This window comes from Micromys minutus, assembly GCF_963924665.1.
Source record: "Micromys minutus genome assembly, chromosome: 10".
Classification (NCBI taxonomy): domain Eukaryota; kingdom Metazoa; phylum Chordata; class Mammalia; order Rodentia; family Muridae; genus Micromys; species Micromys minutus.
In genome coordinates, this window is record NC_137979.1 from 47,043,451 (window position 1) to 47,064,600 (window position 21,150).

The 21,150-nt window shown below is 41.8% G+C and overlaps 2 protein-coding genes across 3 annotated transcripts in view; both read right to left on the minus strand.

Moving 5' to 3' along the window:
- Positions 1 to 63: 63 nt before the first annotated feature.
- KLHL11 (kelch like family member 11) lies at positions 64 to 15,176 on the minus strand (the record flags this gene model as incomplete). Its single annotated transcript, XM_080922838.1, has 3 exons — positions 64 to 1,631; positions 5,598 to 7,256; positions 14,629 to 15,176. 2 exons carry the CDS (start codon positions 15,174 to 15,176, stop codon positions 5,675 to 5,677), a joined length of 2,130 nt encoding a protein of 709 aa, XP_080778964.1. The 3' UTR covers positions 64 to 1,631; positions 5,598 to 5,674.
- A 2,403-nt stretch (positions 15,177 to 17,579) lies between these two features.
- ACLY (ATP citrate lyase) overlaps positions 17,580 to 21,150 on the minus strand; it is a 44,505-nt gene continuing 40,934 nt past the window's right edge. For both annotated transcript variants that reach the window (XM_080922728.1, XM_080922727.1), the window contains 4 exons: positions 20,420 to 20,533; positions 19,416 to 19,498; positions 19,094 to 19,170; positions 17,580 to 18,533 (listed from right to left, as the gene is read on the minus strand). In XM_080922728.1, coding sequence (XP_080778854.1) covers positions 18,439 to 18,533; positions 19,094 to 19,170; positions 19,416 to 19,498; positions 20,420 to 20,533 — 369 coding nt within the window. In that variant the 3' untranslated portion in view covers positions 17,580 to 18,438. The remainder of the gene's footprint in view (positions 18,534 to 19,093; positions 19,171 to 19,415; positions 19,499 to 20,419; positions 20,534 to 21,150) is intronic.

A 21,150-nucleotide genomic window follows, 5' to 3' on the forward strand; every position in this document is an offset into this window, starting at 1 on the left:
CAAAACCAGCTCTAAAGAAATACGTTTATTGAAAACTTACATTTAAACAATTAGTAACTTGAACATGAGCAAGATAGCTTCAGGAACATAAAACATAATATCTTAGAGTGTTCTAAATACTACACCTCCTCTAATGTAAAAGGAGATAATCAAGATTATATCTTGCATAGGGGCCTGGGTACCACTAGCCAAAAACTGTTTATAAACTAATACTTATCTTACAAGTAACACAACAAGCCCCAGCCCATGGATAGTAAAACCCCCAAACACCAAGCAAGTGCTGAGTTGCTGAGTTTCACAAGTGCAGGAAGCAGGAGGGGGAAGATTAACAGGTGCTTCAAGGTACCGCCCTCCTAGCAAGGGTCAGAGAGTAAGCGGGAGGCTCTGTGAGGGTTGCAGTGAGCAGTAATTTGGCTAAGTGAAGGAAGGCCTTGCAGCAAATGACTACTTTGTAAACTTACTATTGTTGCATTACAACCCTCCATAACTGTTTGGTTTTCAATGACCAGAACATATGCTCTAAGTAAAACAACAAAATCGACTTTTCTCAAGAAAGTAACAGAGTGATGAGCTGTGCCAAACTGTTTGAGGGCTTAGAACAGACTGAATTGTTGCACAAATATTCGAGGCTTGAAGCACCGTATTTTTCTAGTGTAGAAGAATAGTTTTTTCACAACACCATACATGTTCAAAGACACAAAATGTGACTAATATGGCCTTTGCACACAAGCTTAGTTCAAGGTTTTATTAGACTGAGTAGCTAAAATACATAACACAGCTCCAGTCTACTTATAGTGTTGACACTAGAATCGGGAAGCAGAAAGGGAAATATTTCAAACACACCACATGCTGTAGTCAGAGAGGGAAAAGTGTGCACAAGAACCTGCCTACCAGCTATGGTAGGATTAAAGCACAAAATGGTCTCTCTGGCTTCACAGACTGAGAGTCTTTTTTTAAAAGTTCAGCAGTTTAAGGAAAGTTTTGGTCCCGGAAATACTACACACAACCAGGTAAATCAAAACTGGTATCAGTTAATTTTAAATGTTCTTAGCAGAAATGTTATTTTGAACTGGCACAGAAAAAGCAAAGCTATTGGGATACACAAGACTAATCATGCAAACAGCTGCAAGTGATGATCGCTTAAACACAAAGCTCACGACTGACATTCTCAGTTTAAAAGGAAGATAGGAAAGGTCCCATTATGATGTGGGAAGTAGCCTTACTCATAATAATGGGTCACCCTTACTTTTTGGTGTAATCGGACTCTTCTCTTTCCAACTAAGAAAAACAAAAAGCAATAAAACAAAGGTTCACTTGAATAAAGCTTTTAGAAAAACTTTTCATAAAAGAAATTTCTTTCTCAAAGAGCCACATTAGACCTGAACGATTATTATTACAAATACTGTTATGTCCAGTTTAAAATTTCCGAATGTCAGCCTTGAACAGATTTAAGCAAATCTAGTTTCTGTCCTTCCTAACAAGTTAAGAATATTTAGGTGGCAAGTTATGGTGGTGAAGCCACACATGTGAATTCACGTATAAAAATTAGAAACTCGGCAATCAGGAAAACCTGCACACCATCATGCAAGGAAGGACTTACCCTTCATTCATTCAGCCAAGGCCTAGGCTGCCTGCTGAGTCAAAGAGACAGTGGTTTCAATCAAGTTAGGAGTTATATTGTCTGCTATGAGATGAAAAGACGACAAAAAGATGGCCTTATAACAACCTGGTGGTGACTATCCCAAAATACAACTCTGGGACCAAAAAGCCAATAAAGACACAAGACCCTTTTCCTGGAGAAAGCTGGATCCCGATGAGATACTAAATGATTTGTGGACTGAGAGAAGGGCAAGCTTCAAAGACTTAGGTGCACAGACCTTTTACAACCAAGGAGTGGTGCTTAGAATCCAAAAACTTGCTATGAAGGGAACTGCAGAAAGGGCTGGGGAAGCAGCTCAGTTGGTGGAGTGTTTCCCTAGCATGTGCAAGGCCCTGTGCTCAGTTCCTGGCACTGCGAACCAACCAACCAAAAGGAATCCAAGGATGAAAACTGCAAAGAAGCTAGGGGAAAGGTTAAGAATTGTTAAGTGGAAGGGGACTTGCAGTTTCCCATACTTGCTCCAGTCTAAGTTAAAATGGTTTTAAAGCAGATTTCCAACAATTATTAAAAACCCTTACCCTAGGCAAGAACACTAGCAGAAACTCCAGTAAGTTGTCAGTATGGAATCCAAGGATATTTAGCATTATAGTAAACGGCCGAAGTTTCTGGTTGTGCTTCTGATATTCTATCATATAATAAAGTTAACTAACGGAATATGGGAGGCACAGACTTCAACTTCTTCAGAATATTCCAGAATGAGTGAAACAGTAAAGACATTCTTAAAGAAAAAACATATTGGCTTTACAGTACTATCAGGAGTCTTTATTTTTATCATTTATGTGTTTTTATTTTTATTAGTTACACTTTTGTTGTTGACATGTATGCTAACTAGTCTGGCTCAAAATTCCTGATCTTCCTGCCTTTGCTTCCCAAATGCTAAAATTACAGGTGAATATTGCCATACCCAACTTCAACAAGAGCCTTTTTGAAATAAAAACCTTTTCTGTATACATATGTATGTATGAATGTTGGTATGTCCGTGTGAGTGCAGGTGCCCACGGGGGCCAAAGGTAGCAGATCCTCTGGAAGAGGAGTTAAGAGAGACTTGTAAGCTGTGTTAATGAAGTGGATGCTGGGAACCCAATGCAGCAAGTGTTCTTAATTGCTGATCCATCTCTCCAGCACCTAAAACAGGTCTTCTGTCTGTGTTAACTGATTGTTGAAAGATTTAGCTTGAATGCTAACTTGCATAAAGCTCAGGAGTGTACAAGAATCAGAAATATGGGTATTACTTGATGTGACTTCCATGAGGTCAAAGTCCATGACATGATGGGACTTTTCAGCGATGCAGCTTCTCCGGGATTATCTGCACTCCCAATTACTCTATATATCGCTGTGTGTATAACTATCCATGAGTAGTGGCTGCACAGGTCTGGTGGAGACTCTACAATGTCAAGAAGGGAGTGTGCCTCTATTCTACTGGAGAGCAATGCTGACCCAAGCACCATGGATGCTCAAAGCAACTGTGTTTCCCAATCTACAAAACCTTTGAACGTGAAGTGAATACTAAGGTAACAAACAAAGATTGCATTACACTGGCTGTTAGTGAAAATTATAGCTTTTGAAACGTTTACAAATGCTTATGTACATACAAGCTACTGACATAAGGAGAGAACAGCCTTCATGAATGCTATTATGAATCAAGAAATTATGCAAAATGTCTTTGGACTGACTTGACTACAACAGATCACGCTACTGACTTGTCAATGTTGTATCCATATCAATGTAAAAAAAAAAACAACAAAGTATTCATACAGTCTCAGAGCCAATCCAGCCTAAAAGTGTTTAGAAAAGATATGATGGGAGAGAAAATATCTGCCATTAAGTTGGAAGGAATGACTAATCAGAAAAGAAATTCCAGGAAGATCCCAATGACATTATCATCTGAACCAGTAACTGAGGATGTGTTAATAAAGTCTCTTCTCTAAAGGTCTAAAGACAAACTAAACACCTTAAACTACTTACAAAACAAACCGAAGTAGAAATTGAAATTAGTGTACTAAAGAGCCATCAATCCCAGCATGGCAGGACATGCCTTTAATCCCAGGCAGAGGCAGGTGGATCTATGTGAATTCCAGGACAGCCTGGTCTAAATAAAGAGTTCCAGGCCAGCCAAGACAACACAACATAGACGTTGCCTCAAAAAAAAAAAAAAAAAAAAAAAGAGAAATAAAACCAGCAAGAATACAAGGTTAGATCATACAAAGTGAAAGGGAAGATCCTGTAAGATATTTGCATTAAAAGAAAAACAGAGAAAAGAATGATATCTCTGTATCTATCAATACTATATAGGATTAAATGATATCAAAATTTGAAACAGTCACAGAACAAGATCAAGATTACCCACAAAAGCTTAAGGGCGAGAGCGCCAAGTCTAAAGCCCTACACAACAGAGTTTTGAAACTAAGTACAAATTAGATCCAGATTCTTAAAGAAAAATGGGAAATTATATAAAGTATCTACAAATAAACAAAAAAATCTAAAGTACTGAGCAGGAATTTATTATCAAAAACAGTGCAAAAGCAATATGATAACCTATACAAGGCTCAAAAGAAGAGGGCTAATCTTCGAACATACTAAGAAAGAATGAGACTTAAAGATATACTTAATGCAATTGAAAAAATTAAAGATCATGAATATGAACTATAAAATAGCAGCTCCAGAAAATGATAACAAGTATAAAGAATTACAGGAATGTGAATGTCCAACATCATTGTCACAGCTTAACAAAAGCAGAGAACTGGAAGGGTTAGAAGCAGCTGCTGCTAAAACTGCTTCTTGGCCCTTGGAAGCTTGTCCCTCAGGATCTATATATGGTCAAAGCCTGATCTACCTAGTGAGCTCCAGGTAAACCAAAGCTACCTAGTGAGACCATGTCTCAAAAAAAAAAAAGGTACCGACTAAAAACCTTTTCTGAAAGATGATTATATAACCTTTTGATAGTTTTCTGTTAAATGTGGTATGTCAAAGCCTTAAAATTTTAAAAGCCAAAAACTATATTCTAAGATTCGATATTCTAGGCTCTAAGTTCCAGTAGAAGTTTAGGGCAATTAGGTAAAATATTATGGCAATCAGGGGCCAGAAATAATATGGCTTCTTTTACTGGTTATTTCCTAAACTGTTACTTCCTTGCCATCTGAAAGCTTTACTTGCAGAAAGAACTGATAAAGAGTCTACATAATATCTAGTGGAACAAAAATCGAACTGAAGGCATGTGTGTTGATTGTCACAGCACACTGCATCCTCATCAACACAGTGACAACCCTTCAAAGTGTTTTAAGTGTTTTGTTCATTTGCTTTCTCAGCTACACTGAACACTTCACCTGTGTAACTCCCTCTCTAAACAACCAGGTAAACATTATCTTCCCAACAATCATCTCAGAATGACAGCTTCAAGTCTATAAATTGCTGTGGAAGAAACCAAACAAACCAGAGGATGTGCCACTCAAACTTCTCATTGATCACCCTTTCCAACGAACAAAAACAGCATTTGTAGATAAACACACACAGCAAAACATTCATTGGTGCTGACATTCTGAGACCACTCTTGCTGAAACATTGTGCTTTTACCTTCAGATCCAGTTTCACTATTGCACATGTCTCCTGCAGATGAAAGCTTAATGTATAAATTGGTATCACTGAAAACAATCCACAAAAAACTTAAGAGTATCAAAGTAAATGTGCAAATAACACTGGTGCTTAGAGCCCCATGTAAGTCCTAAGACAAAGGAGTTAGTTGTTGGCAGAAAAAAGGCCAAGTAACTAGACCTGCTTTCCCCCACTTTCTTTAATAAGATCTTATTTGCCAGCACACAAACAAAGTCAGGACTTCAACCTAACAAAAATTACCACATTGAACTGAGTTTCCTATTTGTCTTTTAACTACTTTTATATAGGGTAATAATAAGTCCAAGTAGAAAATAAGTCATCAACATACTTTTCCAAGTAACAGTCCAAGCATCTCCAGCCTCACAGAACAGGAAGAACAGTTTTCAGTTGCAAACATTGGCGAGCTCAGCATTCAATCTGGGAACTTGGCACTCTGCGCATGTTCAGGGCGTGCCGATGTATCTCTTGCATCTGTCTGATGCGGTCCTTCTGCCACATTAAGTTTTGAGGCATGGGGTATCTCTGTGTGCCGTGCAAGTAGCGGTAGGGGATCCTGACATGGCAAGCAGTGGCCCTGCAACGGGGCTGAGGCATTGGAGGAAGGAGCATCCACCTCTTTCTCTCAGCACAGTATCGGTAGGCCTCCTTCCGATACTGTTTGTCAATATCGTCACTGTTTTTCCAGCCTCCAATGATGAAGACATCGTCTCTGTAATAGCAGATGGCTGCTCCTTCAATGCTTAGGACTTCTGGAGGCAAGCTTTCAAGGATCTCATCAGACACCTGACCGGCAATTTTTCTTACTGCCTCTTCGTTTTCTAAAGAGTAACTCTTGGGACAGCATGATGCTGTCTGATAAAAGTTTGAATTGACCACAGACATCTGGAAAAAACAGTAATTGTCAATAAGCGGTAAAGATTCTACATCTTGCCACTGTCGAGTCTCTGTATCATAGCAAGTAATTACAGCCTTCAGTCCATCCTCAGTGTCCCGGTCCACAGGTGTGCGGGCAGCAATGTACACGAACCGGTCCTCAACAGCTAGTGCTTTGACATCCCGAAGAATCTTTGGTGCTGACTCTAAATTGTGCCATTTGTCAAGCTCAGGATTGTAAACAGTCACATCTTTAAAGCCAGGGCTAAAATTGCCATGTCCTCCAATGCTATACAGCTTCCCTTTGACTTCTGTTAGCCCAAAAGAGTGCTTTCTGGTCATCAGACTACAAACGTGTTCCCAAGTATTCAGGTTTGGGTTATATCTTTCTACAGTTTTAGCGAACCCTGGTTCCATGGAGCCAGCAACATACACATAAGATTCTGTGATTGCAACGGCATGCCCATCAAGGTGATTATGAATGTGGGGCAGATTTACCCATCTATCCTCATCAACAAAATATCCCACACATTCACTTAAATAGTCTCCTCCTTCCGACACACCTCCGATAACCATGATTACATCCATGTTTTGTCCATAGCGAGGTAACAGTGAGACTTGCGAAGTGGGATGCTGTAGTGTGCCAGACTGTATATTCTCTGCTCTGAGGGCATGCCTCTCTACTGCTTCAGCCACCAGCTTGACACAAACTTCATTACTGGCCACCAGGCGCTCTGGTTTGACATGCCGAGTAAGGTAGGTGGGCTTCATCTGGGACAACCTGAGCAATTTAAAAAGTTCTTCAAAGTATCTCTCTCTCTCTTCAGCATTTCTCTGAACCCACTTCAAAACTGTTTCAAAAAGAACCTCTTCAGAATCCACAGTAATTTCTAAGTCCGAGAGCCAGTCTCGAATGAGATGGAAAGGTAAAGTATAAAATTCTTCATCCTGAATGACTTTGTAGAAATTTCTCCGAATCATATCTGCAGCTTTCAGAGCAAGCTGGCTCAGGGTATACATGTGGGCTAAGCTATGAATGGCCACACAATTTGAGAGATGAAGTTTTTTCTTGAGAAATTCCCCACAGAATTCTTTTAAACGAATTAGTAAGAATCTAGAATCAAGAAAAAAAAAAGAGAAAAGATTAATTTTGGAATATATATATATATATATATATATATATATATTGTATGTGTACTGAATTATACAAATTAAAATGTTAGGATTAATCTTATAAACACAAACCTGAAAAAAAGACTACTCTCCCCCCGAAAATTAGCAAATAGTATGCTAGAAAGTCTATTTTTTTAAGGAGGAAGGGGTTTAAAATAGTTCTCACTATACAGATAGCTCAGTGGGTAAAGACACTTGCCAGAGAAAGCCTAGAGACTGAAGTCCATCCCTAGACCCATGTTAAGGTGAAAGGGAAAACTCAAGTCACAAAATTCTCTTCTTACCTCTGGATGTGCACGGTGGCACCCATACATAATAAACACATCATAATACATTTACAGGCACAGGCCTGTAATCCTAATCCTCAGGAGACTGAGACAGGAGAATCACAGGGTAAAGACCTACCTGGGAAACTTAGTGAGACCCTGCTTCAAATGTTAAGAAAATGAGAAAAGGGGGCTGGAGGGATGGCTTAGTGGTTTAGTTCTAATCTTTTTTTTTGTTTTTCAAGATTGGGTCTCACTAACCCTGGCTGTCCTGGAACACAGATTCACCTTTCTTTCCTTGCCTCCTGAGTGCTGGAATTAAAAACATGTACCATTATGCCTGGATTCTACTGTCTATATATGGGTATTTTGTCTGCAAATATGTCTGTGTACTACATACATGGCTGGTACCCTTGGAAGCCAGAAGATGGTATCTGAGGACTTGAATTTGGTTCCTAGCACCCATACAGAGTTTCTTACAACACCCCCCCCCCCAATTCCCTGTGAGACAGGTCAGGCAAGCACCACCATTTCCAGCTTTGTGTTTTTCTCAATTGAGAAAGAAAGGGTCTTGGTGGAGAGGCTTTATCTAGTATGACCATACAGTCTAAACTAGATGCAGGCAGAAACTAACTTCCTAGAGACTCTGCTTGGTCAGATATCAGAAAGAACAGAAGCCCAGGCTATGTCAGAGGTTTTTGTATTTTCTTCATCTTTTTAGGCAACCAAAGGAAGTAGGATTTTCTTAGGGACTTTGCCTAATGCTGGCTATCATTAAAACAAAACAAGATAAATTTAAATATCTGAAGCCAAGAAACAAAACAGACACACAACAAAGTGTATGCAGGTGTCTTAGGTTTTTATTGCTGTGAAGAGACACCATGATCAAGGCAACTCTTATAAAAGACAACATTTAATTGGGGCTGGCTTACAGGTTCAGAGGTTCAGTCCATTATCATCTAGGCAGGAAGCATAGCCAAGTGCAGGCAGACATGGTGCTGGAGAAGGAGCTTAGAGTTTTATCTTAATCGGGAGGAGGGTCTCAAAACAAACCCACACAGTGAGACACTTCCTTCAACAAGGCCACACCTCCTAATAGTGCCACTCCCTGGGTCAAGTGGTTTGATATGTTACTAATAGAACATTGCCCAGTTAAATTCATTTAAGTTAAAATAAAGCATAACACATTGTTGGCCCAAATTATAAATCTGGTAGCACTTAGCACATGGATGGTCAATCTGAAACCAGTTATAAAAGAGAAAGATCCTTTGAGAAAAATCTTAAGGGCTGGAGAGATGGCTCAGAGGTTAAGAGCACTGACTGCTCTTCCAAGGGTCCTGAATTTAATTCCCAGCAAACACAATTCCCAGGGTGGCTCACGACCATCTGTAATTTGTTCTGGTGTATCTAGAAGTATATAGTGTACTCATATAAATAAATAAATATTAAAAGAGAAGAACCTTAAACTAAAAACAATATCATGATGACATCACTTCCACCATTCACCATTATGGTTACTGTGCTTATTAACTATTTAACTACAAATACAAATAAATTAAGATAAGCTCTCTTAGCCCCCTTGAAGAAACATTCTAACCTTATAGATAAAACAAAGACAAAGAGTGATAAGTAAAGGTTCTAGGCTCTAGAATCTACAGTACTCCAGACAAGTCTGGGTGCCAGGGTCACCTGATTCCCAGGCTGCCTCTAACACCTATGTTTAGCAGATAATTCTGAAGCATATTCCCTTAAGACAGGTCTTGGGAAACATTACTCTATAAGAATAATAGCTTATACACTAGGCTTTGTTGTGTGAGAAGCACTGTGCTGGGCATATAATATATTTATTTATTATGATACTGGGGATTTGTGGTTGTTTGAATATGCTTGGCCCTTGCAAGGTAGCACTCTTATGAGGTGTGGCTTTGTTAGAGGAAGTGTGTTACTATGGAGGTGGGCTTTGAAGTCATATGCTCAGACTCTGACCAACATGGAAGAGGCCTCCTCCTGGCTGCTTGCACATGCCAGTCTTCTGTTTGACTTCAAATCAAGATGCAGAACTCTCAGCTCTTTCTCCAGCACCATGTCTGCCTGCATGCAGCAATGATTCCTGCTATGGTGATAACGGACTGAACCTTCGACCCCATAAACCAGCCTCAATTAAATGTTCGCCTTGGTCATGGTGTTTCTTTACAGCAATGGAAAGAACTAAGACAAGACCTCATACATGGTAGGCTGGTGCTCTACTCTACAACCACGCTTTCCCACCTTTTTTTTTGGTGGTAGGCTCTAAGTTGCCCAGGTTGGCCTCTAACCTGTGATCCTTCTGCCTCAGCCTCTTGAGTAGCTGGGATTACAGTGCTGAGGCATGAGACTCTGTACTCTGCTCACCCTATTATTTCTAATCCAAGTGCCACACAGAGCCAGATCAGAGACAGTATATGGTATAATGTAGGCAGAGAGAAAATGATCCTGCCTCAGGGATCAGGAGATTAAGTTCAATCATTACAAGGCATTCAGAAAAGTGCCTGTGAAAGATGGGAAAAAGTTGGATACTTTGTTTTTATGTTTTGAGACAGGCTCTCTCTGTGCAGCCCTAGCTGTCCTTGAACTCAGATAATCTGTCTCTGCTTCCCTCTTATAAAGGTTAAAGATATACACAACTACACCAGCATAGTCTCCTCAAATAGGACCAACTGTGACCAAAAAAAAAAAAAAAAAAAAAAAAAAAAATCACAGATAAACACAAGCACAGCTTGACAATAGCTCTTCTTTAGCTTCATTCTCCCGGTCCTATGCCCATTCTACCCAATCCTGAGGACCCAGTCTTGTACTTGAGAAAAGAAGTAATCAGATGGGTAGGAGTTTTATCACTTTATCATTCCACCAACTAATCTGCCTACAGTTATACGCTTCATTTTTTCCCCCAGTTCCACCTCTGGTTTTAAGACAGGGTCTCTATGTAGCCTTAGCTGGCCTGGAATTCAAGACCACCTGGTGTTGCTTCTTAAATGGTAGGATTAAAGGCATGCGCCACCACAGCCAAGATTCAATCCTATCATTTTTGAGAAAGGGTCCCTGGACTATTTAGTCCAGACTGGCCTAGATCTCCTGCCAAGAGCTGGACACAGGTGTACATCACTCAGTCTCTTATTGTATGTGGAGTCTGACACACCTTGATTTTAAAACTGACTGTGTCCATTCCTCTGCTCTTACAGTTTCAGTTTCTCAAGAACTCTTCCACAAAATCATTTTCTTCAGCACTCTACCTCAAACCTAATCCCTTTTAATGCTTAACTCAATGATGTCATCACCAATCTTCAATGACTGACCATTTAACAGTAGACTTGACGTCTGTTTTAGGCCTCCAATGGTATCGACTCAGTTCATGCTGCTGGACTCTTTAATACTGTAGAGACTCTCCTACCTGTCCTCTTTCCCCTTATCTATTTTTAATATGTACTCTTAAGTAACTTAATCTATTCTGTGGCTTTAATTATAAATTATATGCTAGTTTCCACCAATTTGCATTTATCTCTACCTTCCATCAAATGCCTACCATACTTTTTATTTTTTGGCTTTGAGACTGAATCTCCCAATAGCTCTGCCTGCCCTTGAAATCATAGATCCAACTGACTGTGCCTCCTAAGCACTGGCATTAAAGGTATGCTCACAATTTTTTGTTTGTTTGAGACAAGGTCTCACTATGTAGCCCTTGGTTGTCCTGGAATTCATTCTGTAGACCAGGCTGCTAACTCAAAGACCCACCGGCCTCTGCATCCTGAGTGCTGGGATTAAAGGTATGTGTTGCAGCCTCAACTGCCACCAGCTCTTTATTTTTAAGACAGGATTTTTTTCTGTGTAACCATGCAGGTCTACAGCTCCTGTTCCTCCTGGCTCAGCCTCCCAAGAGTTGGCGTTACAGGAATGTGTCACTATTCTTGGCTCTTTTTCCAGTATAAATATTTACATTGGGCTGGAGAGATGGCTCTACAGTTAAAAGCACTGACTGCTCTTCAAGAGGTCCTGAGTTCAATTCCCAGCAACCACACCACATGGTGGCTCACAACCATCTGTAATGGAATCTGATGCCCTCTTCTAGTGTGTCTGAAGACAGCTACAGTGTACTCATATATATGAAATAATTAAATCTTTAAAAGTATGTGTTTGGAAATATCCCTATCCTAAAACTATATTTATGTTTTGCCTGCATTTATGTATGTGCTCCATGTATGCCTACAGCCAATATCAGAAGAGAAAGTTGGACCCCCCCAAAGTGAAGTTTTAGATGGTTGTGAACAGCCACATAGGTTTTGGGAATTCAACATAGGCCCCTCTGGAAGAGTAGCCACTGTTAATGGCTGAGCCCTCTCCAGCTCCCAGAAATATCCTTTCTTGTTACATTGTTTCTCCTTGTGATTTTTCTTTCACAGCTTAACTGGAGACCCAATGTCCTTCAATCTGAAGTTCAACCCAGCCATCTTGACCATGCCTACTGACCTTCCTCTCATATCTGCTCTTTATTTTCCACATCTTTTGTGTGAGTATGAATGTAGAGAGAGGTACTAGGCTTTGACATCAGATGTCTTTCCTTGATTAATCTCTGCCCTTTTGGATCTAAATTTTTAAAAAAGATTTTATGTGTATGAGTGTTTTCCCTACATGTACCATGTGTCTCTGATGCCCTTGATGGTCAGAAGACATCAGATCCACTGAAATAGTAGTTACAGATGTGAGCTACAAGGCTGGGGCTGGGAACCAAATCAACCTCGGTCCTCTATAAGAGGAACAAGTGCTCATAACCACTGGGCTGTTAGTCCAGCCACCCACCTTTATTTTTCCAGACAAAGTCTGTCACTGAACCTCACCCAGTGTGTCAGACTGGAATCAGCCTGTTTCTACTCTTTCCCAAGGCTGAGTTATAGGAATGCACTGCCAAGCCTTCATGACTGCAGTATAGGCATGTTTTCTCTATCTGGGCCATCTCAGAAGCTCCCTATTTTTCCAAATCTCTTTTGAATAAGGAGGTGGGACAAGATTTCCAGCCTGGCTGGGCTGGATATATAGCCCAGGCTAGACTAAAACGCAAAGATATGCTTGCTTCTGCTTCCCAAAGGTGTTGGGATTAAATACCCAACGTGTTTCCACACTGTAATAATAATCCGACCTTTCCAATTGCTTAGATCAACAATTTTTTCATTTTTTTTTTCTGGCTGGCTAGGCACAGTCTTTAATCCCAAGCACTTGAGATGCAGAGGCAGAAGGATCTGAGTTGTAGCCTGGTCTACAGAGCTAGTTCTAGGACAGCCAAGGCTACACAAAGAAACCCTGACTATGGAAAAAAAAATTTTTTTCTTGCTCCTATATCAAGCCCACCAGTAAGTAATTTATCTTCTTTATTTCAAAAACACAGACGGCATGTAGAGATGGCTCAGCAGTTAAAAGCACTGGCTGTTCTTCTAGAGGACCCAGGTTTAATTTCCAGCACCCACGTGCCTTCTTTCTGGCTTCCTCAGGCACCAAACACCAATACTGTGCATATATACATATAAATGCAAGTAAACCAGCTATATACATAAAATAAATCTCAAAGCATAAACACACAGATGATACCTGTCCTCATCACCTCCCTTCTTCAGTCCAAGCCTCCACCACTATTGCAGTGACCTAGTCTGCTACAGCCCTTGCTGCCCCTTTCCTAGCAGTATTTTTTTTTTTGATACAGACTTTATCAAATAAAACAGCATCATTCTCAATATCTTCTAATTTTAAAAAGATCAGCTCCTTTCACAGGCCCATAAGGCCCTAAGGCAGAGGTTTTTAACATGTAGGTTGTGACCCCTTTGGGAACTGAGTAACCCTTTCACAGGGGTTAAATATCAGATAGAGCCTACATATCAGATATTTACAGGAGCAAAATTAGTTATGAACTAGGAAGGAAATAATGTTATGGTTGGGGGTCACTACAACATGAAGAACTGTATTAAAGGGTCACAGCATTAGGAAGGTTGAGCATCACTGACCCAAGGGATCCATCCTCACCATCACTCTGATGCTTTTGCTCCTTTCATTCAGCTATATAACGCATGCTGTTTTCTCTCTCTACCTGAAGCAGTACCTTGCCACCTATATGCTTTTGCTATGACCTCTGAACATTCTTTATGCACCCAATTTAAAAATAGTTCCTCTCAGACTGGTCTACAGTGTGAGTTCCAGGCCAGGCAGCACTACATAGTGAGAACCTTTCTCAAAACAAAGAAATAAAAAACAAAATCCTCTCTGTTAGGGCCTAAGACAAACAGTCCCACACCTCATTCTGCATCACAGCAATAATAATTATATATTCGCAGTTAAACATCATGAGAGTTTGATAAGGAAAAGGATTTTTCTTGTGTTTTGATCACTGCTGGATACCCCACCCCCAACATTTTAACGAGGTCAGTGTCTAGCGATCAAGAAAGAGGTTTGTCTTAAAGGACTTCTAGCAGTACTAGCATCTCCACCTGCCTTCAAACCAACCTCTGGGGTGTCCTTTTTGGCTCCCTACAATCCATTTTCCACTTTTGAAATATTTAAATATCAAATATTTAAATCAGATCATCTCTCTATTCAGCTTCCCATCGATCACACTCAGTAAAATTCAAACATCCCTCACACACCCTCCTGTCCTTCCGGACTCGCTGGATTTTCTTTTAAAGTCCTTTCCCTAAGCAAGCCTGATCCTGACTGAGAGCCTTTGGGAAGCCTGTAATGTGTGCTCATTCCCAATGGTACGGTCCTGCCATTTCGAGGTCGGTTTAAATGTCATCTCCTCCAATCCGTAGCTAGTCTTTCACCGTTTTTTAATGTCATCATCACAAGAGTTGAACACTACCCACCGTTTTTCACTGCCTTTGTCCCTACAACCTGAAATCTGTGCTCCCGTGTGCAATGCGCACAAGCTAGACTCTCGGGGCATCCTCAGTGCCAGTCCCGCCGCGGACATAATGAAGGAGCTGGCACCACAGATACGAACCCCCAACCCTCGCTCGCCCACCGTCGTCTTACCTGTCCGCCAGCTCCAGCACCTCGTGCACGCTGCCGGTACTCACTCGGATGCGCCCGGTGTACATGTATTCGATAACGGCTTCCACCGTGTCAGGTTCGGGTCCCGGCTCCGAGCTCCACTTGCGCATCTCTACTCGGCCTGACCGAGATTCCGAAAACTGGCCTGAGAGCAAGGGCGTGAAGTACTCTGTGGCGGCCGCCAGCACCGAGCGATGGGCTCGGAACTCGCGACCTCCGGCCCCACCGAAACACAAGGTGATGTCGCAGAACAGGCCTTGACGCCGCTGCTCGTTCTGCCGCCAGGACAACTCGGAGCAGTGAGTGCTGCACTCGAAGTCCTCGGCCTCTGGGCCCGGATCGCCCCCGCCCGTGTCGACAAGGGTAGAGATCCCGGCCCCGGTCACGAAGTCTACCGTGCCACTGCCTCGGACCTCGGCGGCTAGGCTTGCGGAACCGGCGACGGCCGTCTCCATGCTCTCCATCTCCAGCACTTGAAAAGATGCAGCAGCAGCTGCAGCTGCAGCAGCCGCTGCCACAGCCGCCGCCATCTTGACGCCGCCGTACGGAGCCCCTCAGCTTCCGAACGGTGCGGCAACTCTGCTGCGACACAGAGGCATTCTGGGATTAAATAGTGCGCGCAGGGCGGAGCTGCGCCTGCGCACTTCCGCCATGCTTACGCCCCCTAGCGACGCAAGCGCAGTTCTCCTAGCCAGATAGAACTCAGGCCCACCTTTTTTCTTCCATTATAGTTGCCCCCTGTGCTTGTTTGGTTGAATTTTCCTCTACTTTAAGTTGCTTTGTATACTCACCATTACACGTACACACATTTTTTGTTTGTTTTTGAACTAGCTCTGTAGACTAGGATAGCTTGGAACTCACAGAGATCCACGCTGGCCTGTGCCAATCCCAGCACTTGGGAGGCAGAGGCGGGCTGATCTCCCTGAGTTCAAGGACCAAGTCTCAGAGAGCAAGTAGCAGACCGCCAGAGATGCAGAGAAGCCCTGTCTCGAAACACAAAATGATTGACTTTGGAGAGAAAGTGTTTTTACTGCCTTTATTTAAGGGTGTTGGGAGCAAACTGGTCCTCCGAGAGAGCAGCTAGTACTCCTAACTACTAAACTATCTCTCCAATCCAGAAGGGGGGGGGGCAGTATAAAGAAAAATAACATTAAATGTAATAACTCCTGATTCTTCTCCTGGGTTTTGGGGTTACTAAAATGTTCCTGGCACACCCAATTTAACATGAGCTATGTAAGAAACCATGGCAGTGTACCAATAAACAAACAAATAAGTAGCCCTAAAAAAATTACATTTATTTATTTTGTGGTAGAGTATTTATGTGGATTACGGGGACAATTTAATGGAGTCGGTTCTCCCCGTTAGAGGATGGAACTCAAACTTGGATCATTAATCGGGCTTGGTTGATGGTAGGTGCAATCAGCCATCTTTTTTACCCACAAAACAATTTTTATTCATATTTATTTTGAAGCAGAGTTTTTGCCAGGTAGCAGTGACTGTCCTGGAAAGCACTCTGTGGACCAGTCTGACCTTGAACTCACAGAATTCACCTGCCTCTTCCTCCCAAGTGCCCCCAGGCTGAGAAAGTTATTTTCAAAAGGGATTAAAGGCTTAAGACTTTGAATTTTAGGGTGATACAATAGCACACACCTGTAATTCCAGCAGTTGGGACTCTTAAGACACAATCATTTGTGGAAGGACATCCTAGGCTAGGCTGTCTCAAATCAAGCCTGAGTCTCAGCTAAGTGGGTGAATGTGAGTTACTTATATCTGATTTCCTAAAAATGAACATTGCCTACTTTGGAAGAACATAGGATTAAATGAGGTAGTGCATAATTATCACTTCATATAGACTAGATAAAAGGGAATAAAAAAGAATAAAAATTGGGGGCGGGGGACCGGAATTCTGGGACAGGCTAGTCTACATAGTGAGATTTGAGACACCCAGGGCTACATGAAGAAACTCTGTATCAAGAAACAAATAAAAGCCACTTTGAAATTTTAAGCAAGATAGCAAAGTGGCACAGCTTAATTTTTTTACACCATTTCCTATAGGTGTGTAGTTTAGTTCTTCCACGTGCCTCACATGCCTACCATTATCGAGCTTTTCCTTCTCCATCATATTTTCACGGTTAGGCTTAGCAGCAAATGACTTTACCTGGTGAGGCATTCCACCAGCCCTCAACTTGATTTTTAAATGTCACTGATGGAGGATGGATGTACCAGGACAAAAGAGGAAATAAAGGCACCGGTTAAGTAGAGCAGATATAGATCAGAGGAGAGTTCAAGGGTAAATGAACAGAACTTGAAACTCAGTAGAGCAGAAAAGTGACTCTCCAGCTTTTGGTTTAAGTAATGACTGGAGCTATGGTTACCATTCACCAAGGAGAAAGTGCAGTATAGTTGTGGATTTTTCATAAGCTAGTATTTTAACAGCTTTTTTTCTTTTTTGGAAGATTTTTTAATTACAGATGGTTGTGGGCAACCCACTGTGGTTTGGGGAACTAAACTCAGGACCTCAGGATGAGCAGCAAGTGTCCTTAACTACCAAGCCATGTCTCTAGATCAGCCTTTTCTATATTTGAAGACAAGTTCACTATGCAGTCCTGGCTGTTCTAAAGTCTAGAAGGTGCTACATACACTAGGATGGCCTTGAATTTTGCCTGCCCCTGTCTTCCAAGTGCTGGAATTAAAGGGACCACCAAGCCTAAACTTTAGGGGTTTTATATCCTTTGAGGGGGCAGGGGACTTGATATATACTGGTGTTTTTTATTTCTTTCTTTTCAAGAGGCAAAGGCAGATTTTTAAAATGCTAAAACCAAGAACTGGGCATAGTGGGACATGCCTTTAATCCCAGCAGAGGCCAGCCTGGTTTCAGAACAGCTTTGTCTCAAAAGCAGAGGCCACAGAACAGCAGCACACCATTGTTACTATCTAGTTTATTTAAACCAAACATGATAATACAGAGAACAGACTGAGGTGGCAGCTGCCCAGAATCTTTGTGGGTTACAGATGCAGAACAGCTGTGAGTTTTTGGACCCACACTTCAGTAACAGACAAGTCAGCTGCATGAACACAGAGAAGACAAGACATGAGACATTTCACAGCTTTTTGCTTTGCGTTTCCATTTTAAACACTTGTATGTTACAGCTTTACATTTAAGTTACTACTCCACTTGTGTGACAATGGCTAAGGATATAATGGTCCCAACCCTCCTCCCCTTGACATAAGTAGACACTGATCTGTAACACAGAACGTTTCAGTGGGATACTAAATAAACCCTTAACACATAACATAGAAAAAAAAAAGATCCTTAAAAATCAGATTAATACAGTGTTCTTCATGTTGTGTGAAGACGGGCGGGAAGTGGGGTACCAGACAGTGGTCCTACAGATAGTATCCTGCAGTCTTAAAAGTTGCATTCCCTTCCTCTAGAGGAAAAATAAATTTTTAACTAATTAAAAAAAGAAAGCAACATCATAAGGCCCTAGAAGAACACTATTCTGACAGTGCTTGCTTCAACATAGCAGGTAGCAGAACAAATGTCACAAGTATTGGCTTGGTTTTAAACTTCTATGCTTATATATATAGATAGATATATAAAAAAAATACTAAGCTTCTTTGTGAGGACTGAATGAGCCTGTGGGTGTTGGCCTTCCATGCCTGTACATCAATGGCTATTTCCGTTTCAGGCCCAGCCTATAATGGACTCTGCTTCCAGCTGTCTGTCCGCCATATTGTCGAGGAGGGAGTTTTTGTCTTCCTTTTACTACAGTAGGGTTCCTGGCTCAGTTACATGCTCATGTGTTCCGGAAGAACGTAGGAAATATCATCCCACGGGTGACGATACAGCCCTTGCTTCAGCCTCTTCTGGTCAAGATAGTGCCCTAAAACGGAGTCAATGTTATTAGTTTCATAAGGATGGGGAAGGGCAGAAAGTGGGAGGGAACTCTTCCTAACATACAAAGTGTAGACACTGGGTTGAGGATGTAGCTCTGTGGTGTGGGGTGTTTGCTTAGCAGGCATGAGGCCCTCCCAGGAGGTAACCCTAGGCATTGGGCCTGGGATGGTACAATGGGGGCAGATAAGAAAACCATCAAACAACACATAGGCACACACATACATACACACAAAAAGCATACACCAAAACAGGGCAGGAATTCCAGATTCACTTCATAGGTGGATCAGTCAGACTTGGTAAAAAAGGGAAACCATTAGATTGAATGTACTTTTCTTAGCTAGTAATGGAAACTATTCCCAGTAATAAAAGGAAGATAGATAAAAATAAGAAAAGTTAAATAAGGATTAAGAATGATGACACAGACCTCCATGTGCCATCCACCCAAACAATAATTAAAAACAAAAAAATGACGGTGATGATTGTGACATCTCCAGTAGAGGTTCACACATAAAGGGCAAGAAACCCTTAAAACAACAGCGAACTCACCAATGAAGCCCATACTCCTTCCTAGTACAAAGATGCCATTGAGGGCTCCAATGTCAACATATTCATCAGCTTCCTCCCTGAAACACACAACAGGTTCTTTTAAAATGAACCACGTGACCATCTTCTTAAAGAGACAGCACCACTTCCTCCCAGAGAGCAGTTCTATAGTTCCAAAGTGGGAAAGTGGGGTGTTGCGGGTGGCGGGGGTAGAGGCAACTTTTACTCTTCTCCTTATGCCCCGACATACTTGTTAAGTCCCCTCACAGTTGGAAGGAAACAGGGAAGAAAAAAAAACAGCTGGAGCAGAGTCTGTGACACTCACCGGGTGAAGGAGCCACAGTTCCTCAGCATGTCCACAAACGCAACACCGATGAAACCGTCCACATTCAGGATAAGATTTGGCTTCTGAGAAGGCAAAAAAGAAGAAAAAAAAAGGTTTTATCATTTCTCATTTTCTTTCCTGATGTTAGTTACAATCTCTATGGTGGTTTTCAGGCATAATGTTATTTGTATACAATGTAAAAATTATCTTTATTATTCTAATGCTGATTTCTGGGCCTCCACATCAGCTTGCAATCTGGACTTGGCATTGTAATTCTTATTCTAAGTATCTCCTGACTCTCCGGTTGTGTTTATAAAATCACCACTAACAGATCAACAACTTGATTGGACTGAGAAGCTCCTGGGGGTTCGATGAGTCTTAGGTCTGGGATTGTCTGTGAGAACTTTCCAGGGAAGACTGAATAAGGGGTGACCTGCAACGACTGTGGGGAGCACCATCTCACAAGTTAGGAGCCCAGGTGGAGCGGGAGGAGAAAACTCTGCAATGAAGTGCACCACTCTGTCCCAGCCCTTGCCTGCCTCCAGCCTGGAACCCCTACAAGCCAACACACGAATCCTCCACTGTGACCTGCAAGGTAATGGGAAGCTCCTAACATTATGACTATGAACTTTGACACCATTTTAAAACGTTCTATTTGGGCAGAACGTGGGAGACAGCATCATCTACTTTATAGTAACTTTACTACCTGAGCTCTGTCTCAGAATAAAACAAAAACCTTTTTAACGGGCTGGAGAGATGGCTCAGAGGTTAAGAGCACTAACTGCTCTTCCAGAGGTCCTGAGTTCAATTCCCAGCAACCACATGGTGGCTCACAACCATCTGTAATGGGATTCGATGGCCTCTCCTGGTGTGTCTGAAGATATCAAGTGTACTTAAATAAATACATAAATAAATCTTTAAAAAAAAAAAAACCTTCATAACTAAGAAATTCATACCAAATGGGACTGGAAGTGGGGGGTGTGGACATAAGACCCCCCCCTTACCTTTGAGGTGGTAATCTTCTCCACTTCCAGTGCATAATCAAGCAGCGGAGTGGCGGGGAAGTGCTGTTTGACAAAGTCTTTGAGGATCTGCACTCTCATGTCAGGGTTGTTTATCTAAAAAAGACAGAAACACTCACTCACACAGAAGCCAAGCTACGGATATGCTTGTGTTACAAGTGGACAGACTTGTACCCGTGTTACCTTGGAGCCAGCACGGGGTCCCCACCTATGTGTACAATTCCTCACAGCACTCCTAAGGATAATGCTGAAAGCTGGAAGGATTTCCAGGTCTCCTTATGTCTGTCTCATTTGGGCCTCAAAACAACCTCTGTAGTGGTCTCTTATTCTACGAAAGGAATTGAGCCTCACCCCACCCCCCCAGATGGTTAGGAAGTTAACCAGTATCTGTACTGTTAGGCAGAAGGGACTACATTCAACCATTCTCTATCCTGTTTTAAGTTCTGGCCACAAGCCAGGCTGCTGACCACAGACGTGGTCATCCAGTCAAGCCACAAAAAAGCTCTGCACATGCTGGGAATAGGGCAGTAATGCACGCACCCACATATTTTAAGAAAAAAATCCAGAACTGTGACAAATCAAGCTAGCCATCTGTTTAGACTGCCCTGCTCTACTTGGTTTTTGTTAATAAGCTACAGTTATTTGGGAAGAAAAATCTCCAATGAGAAAAGGCCTCTATCAGAATGGACTGTAGGCAACTTTGTGGGAAATTC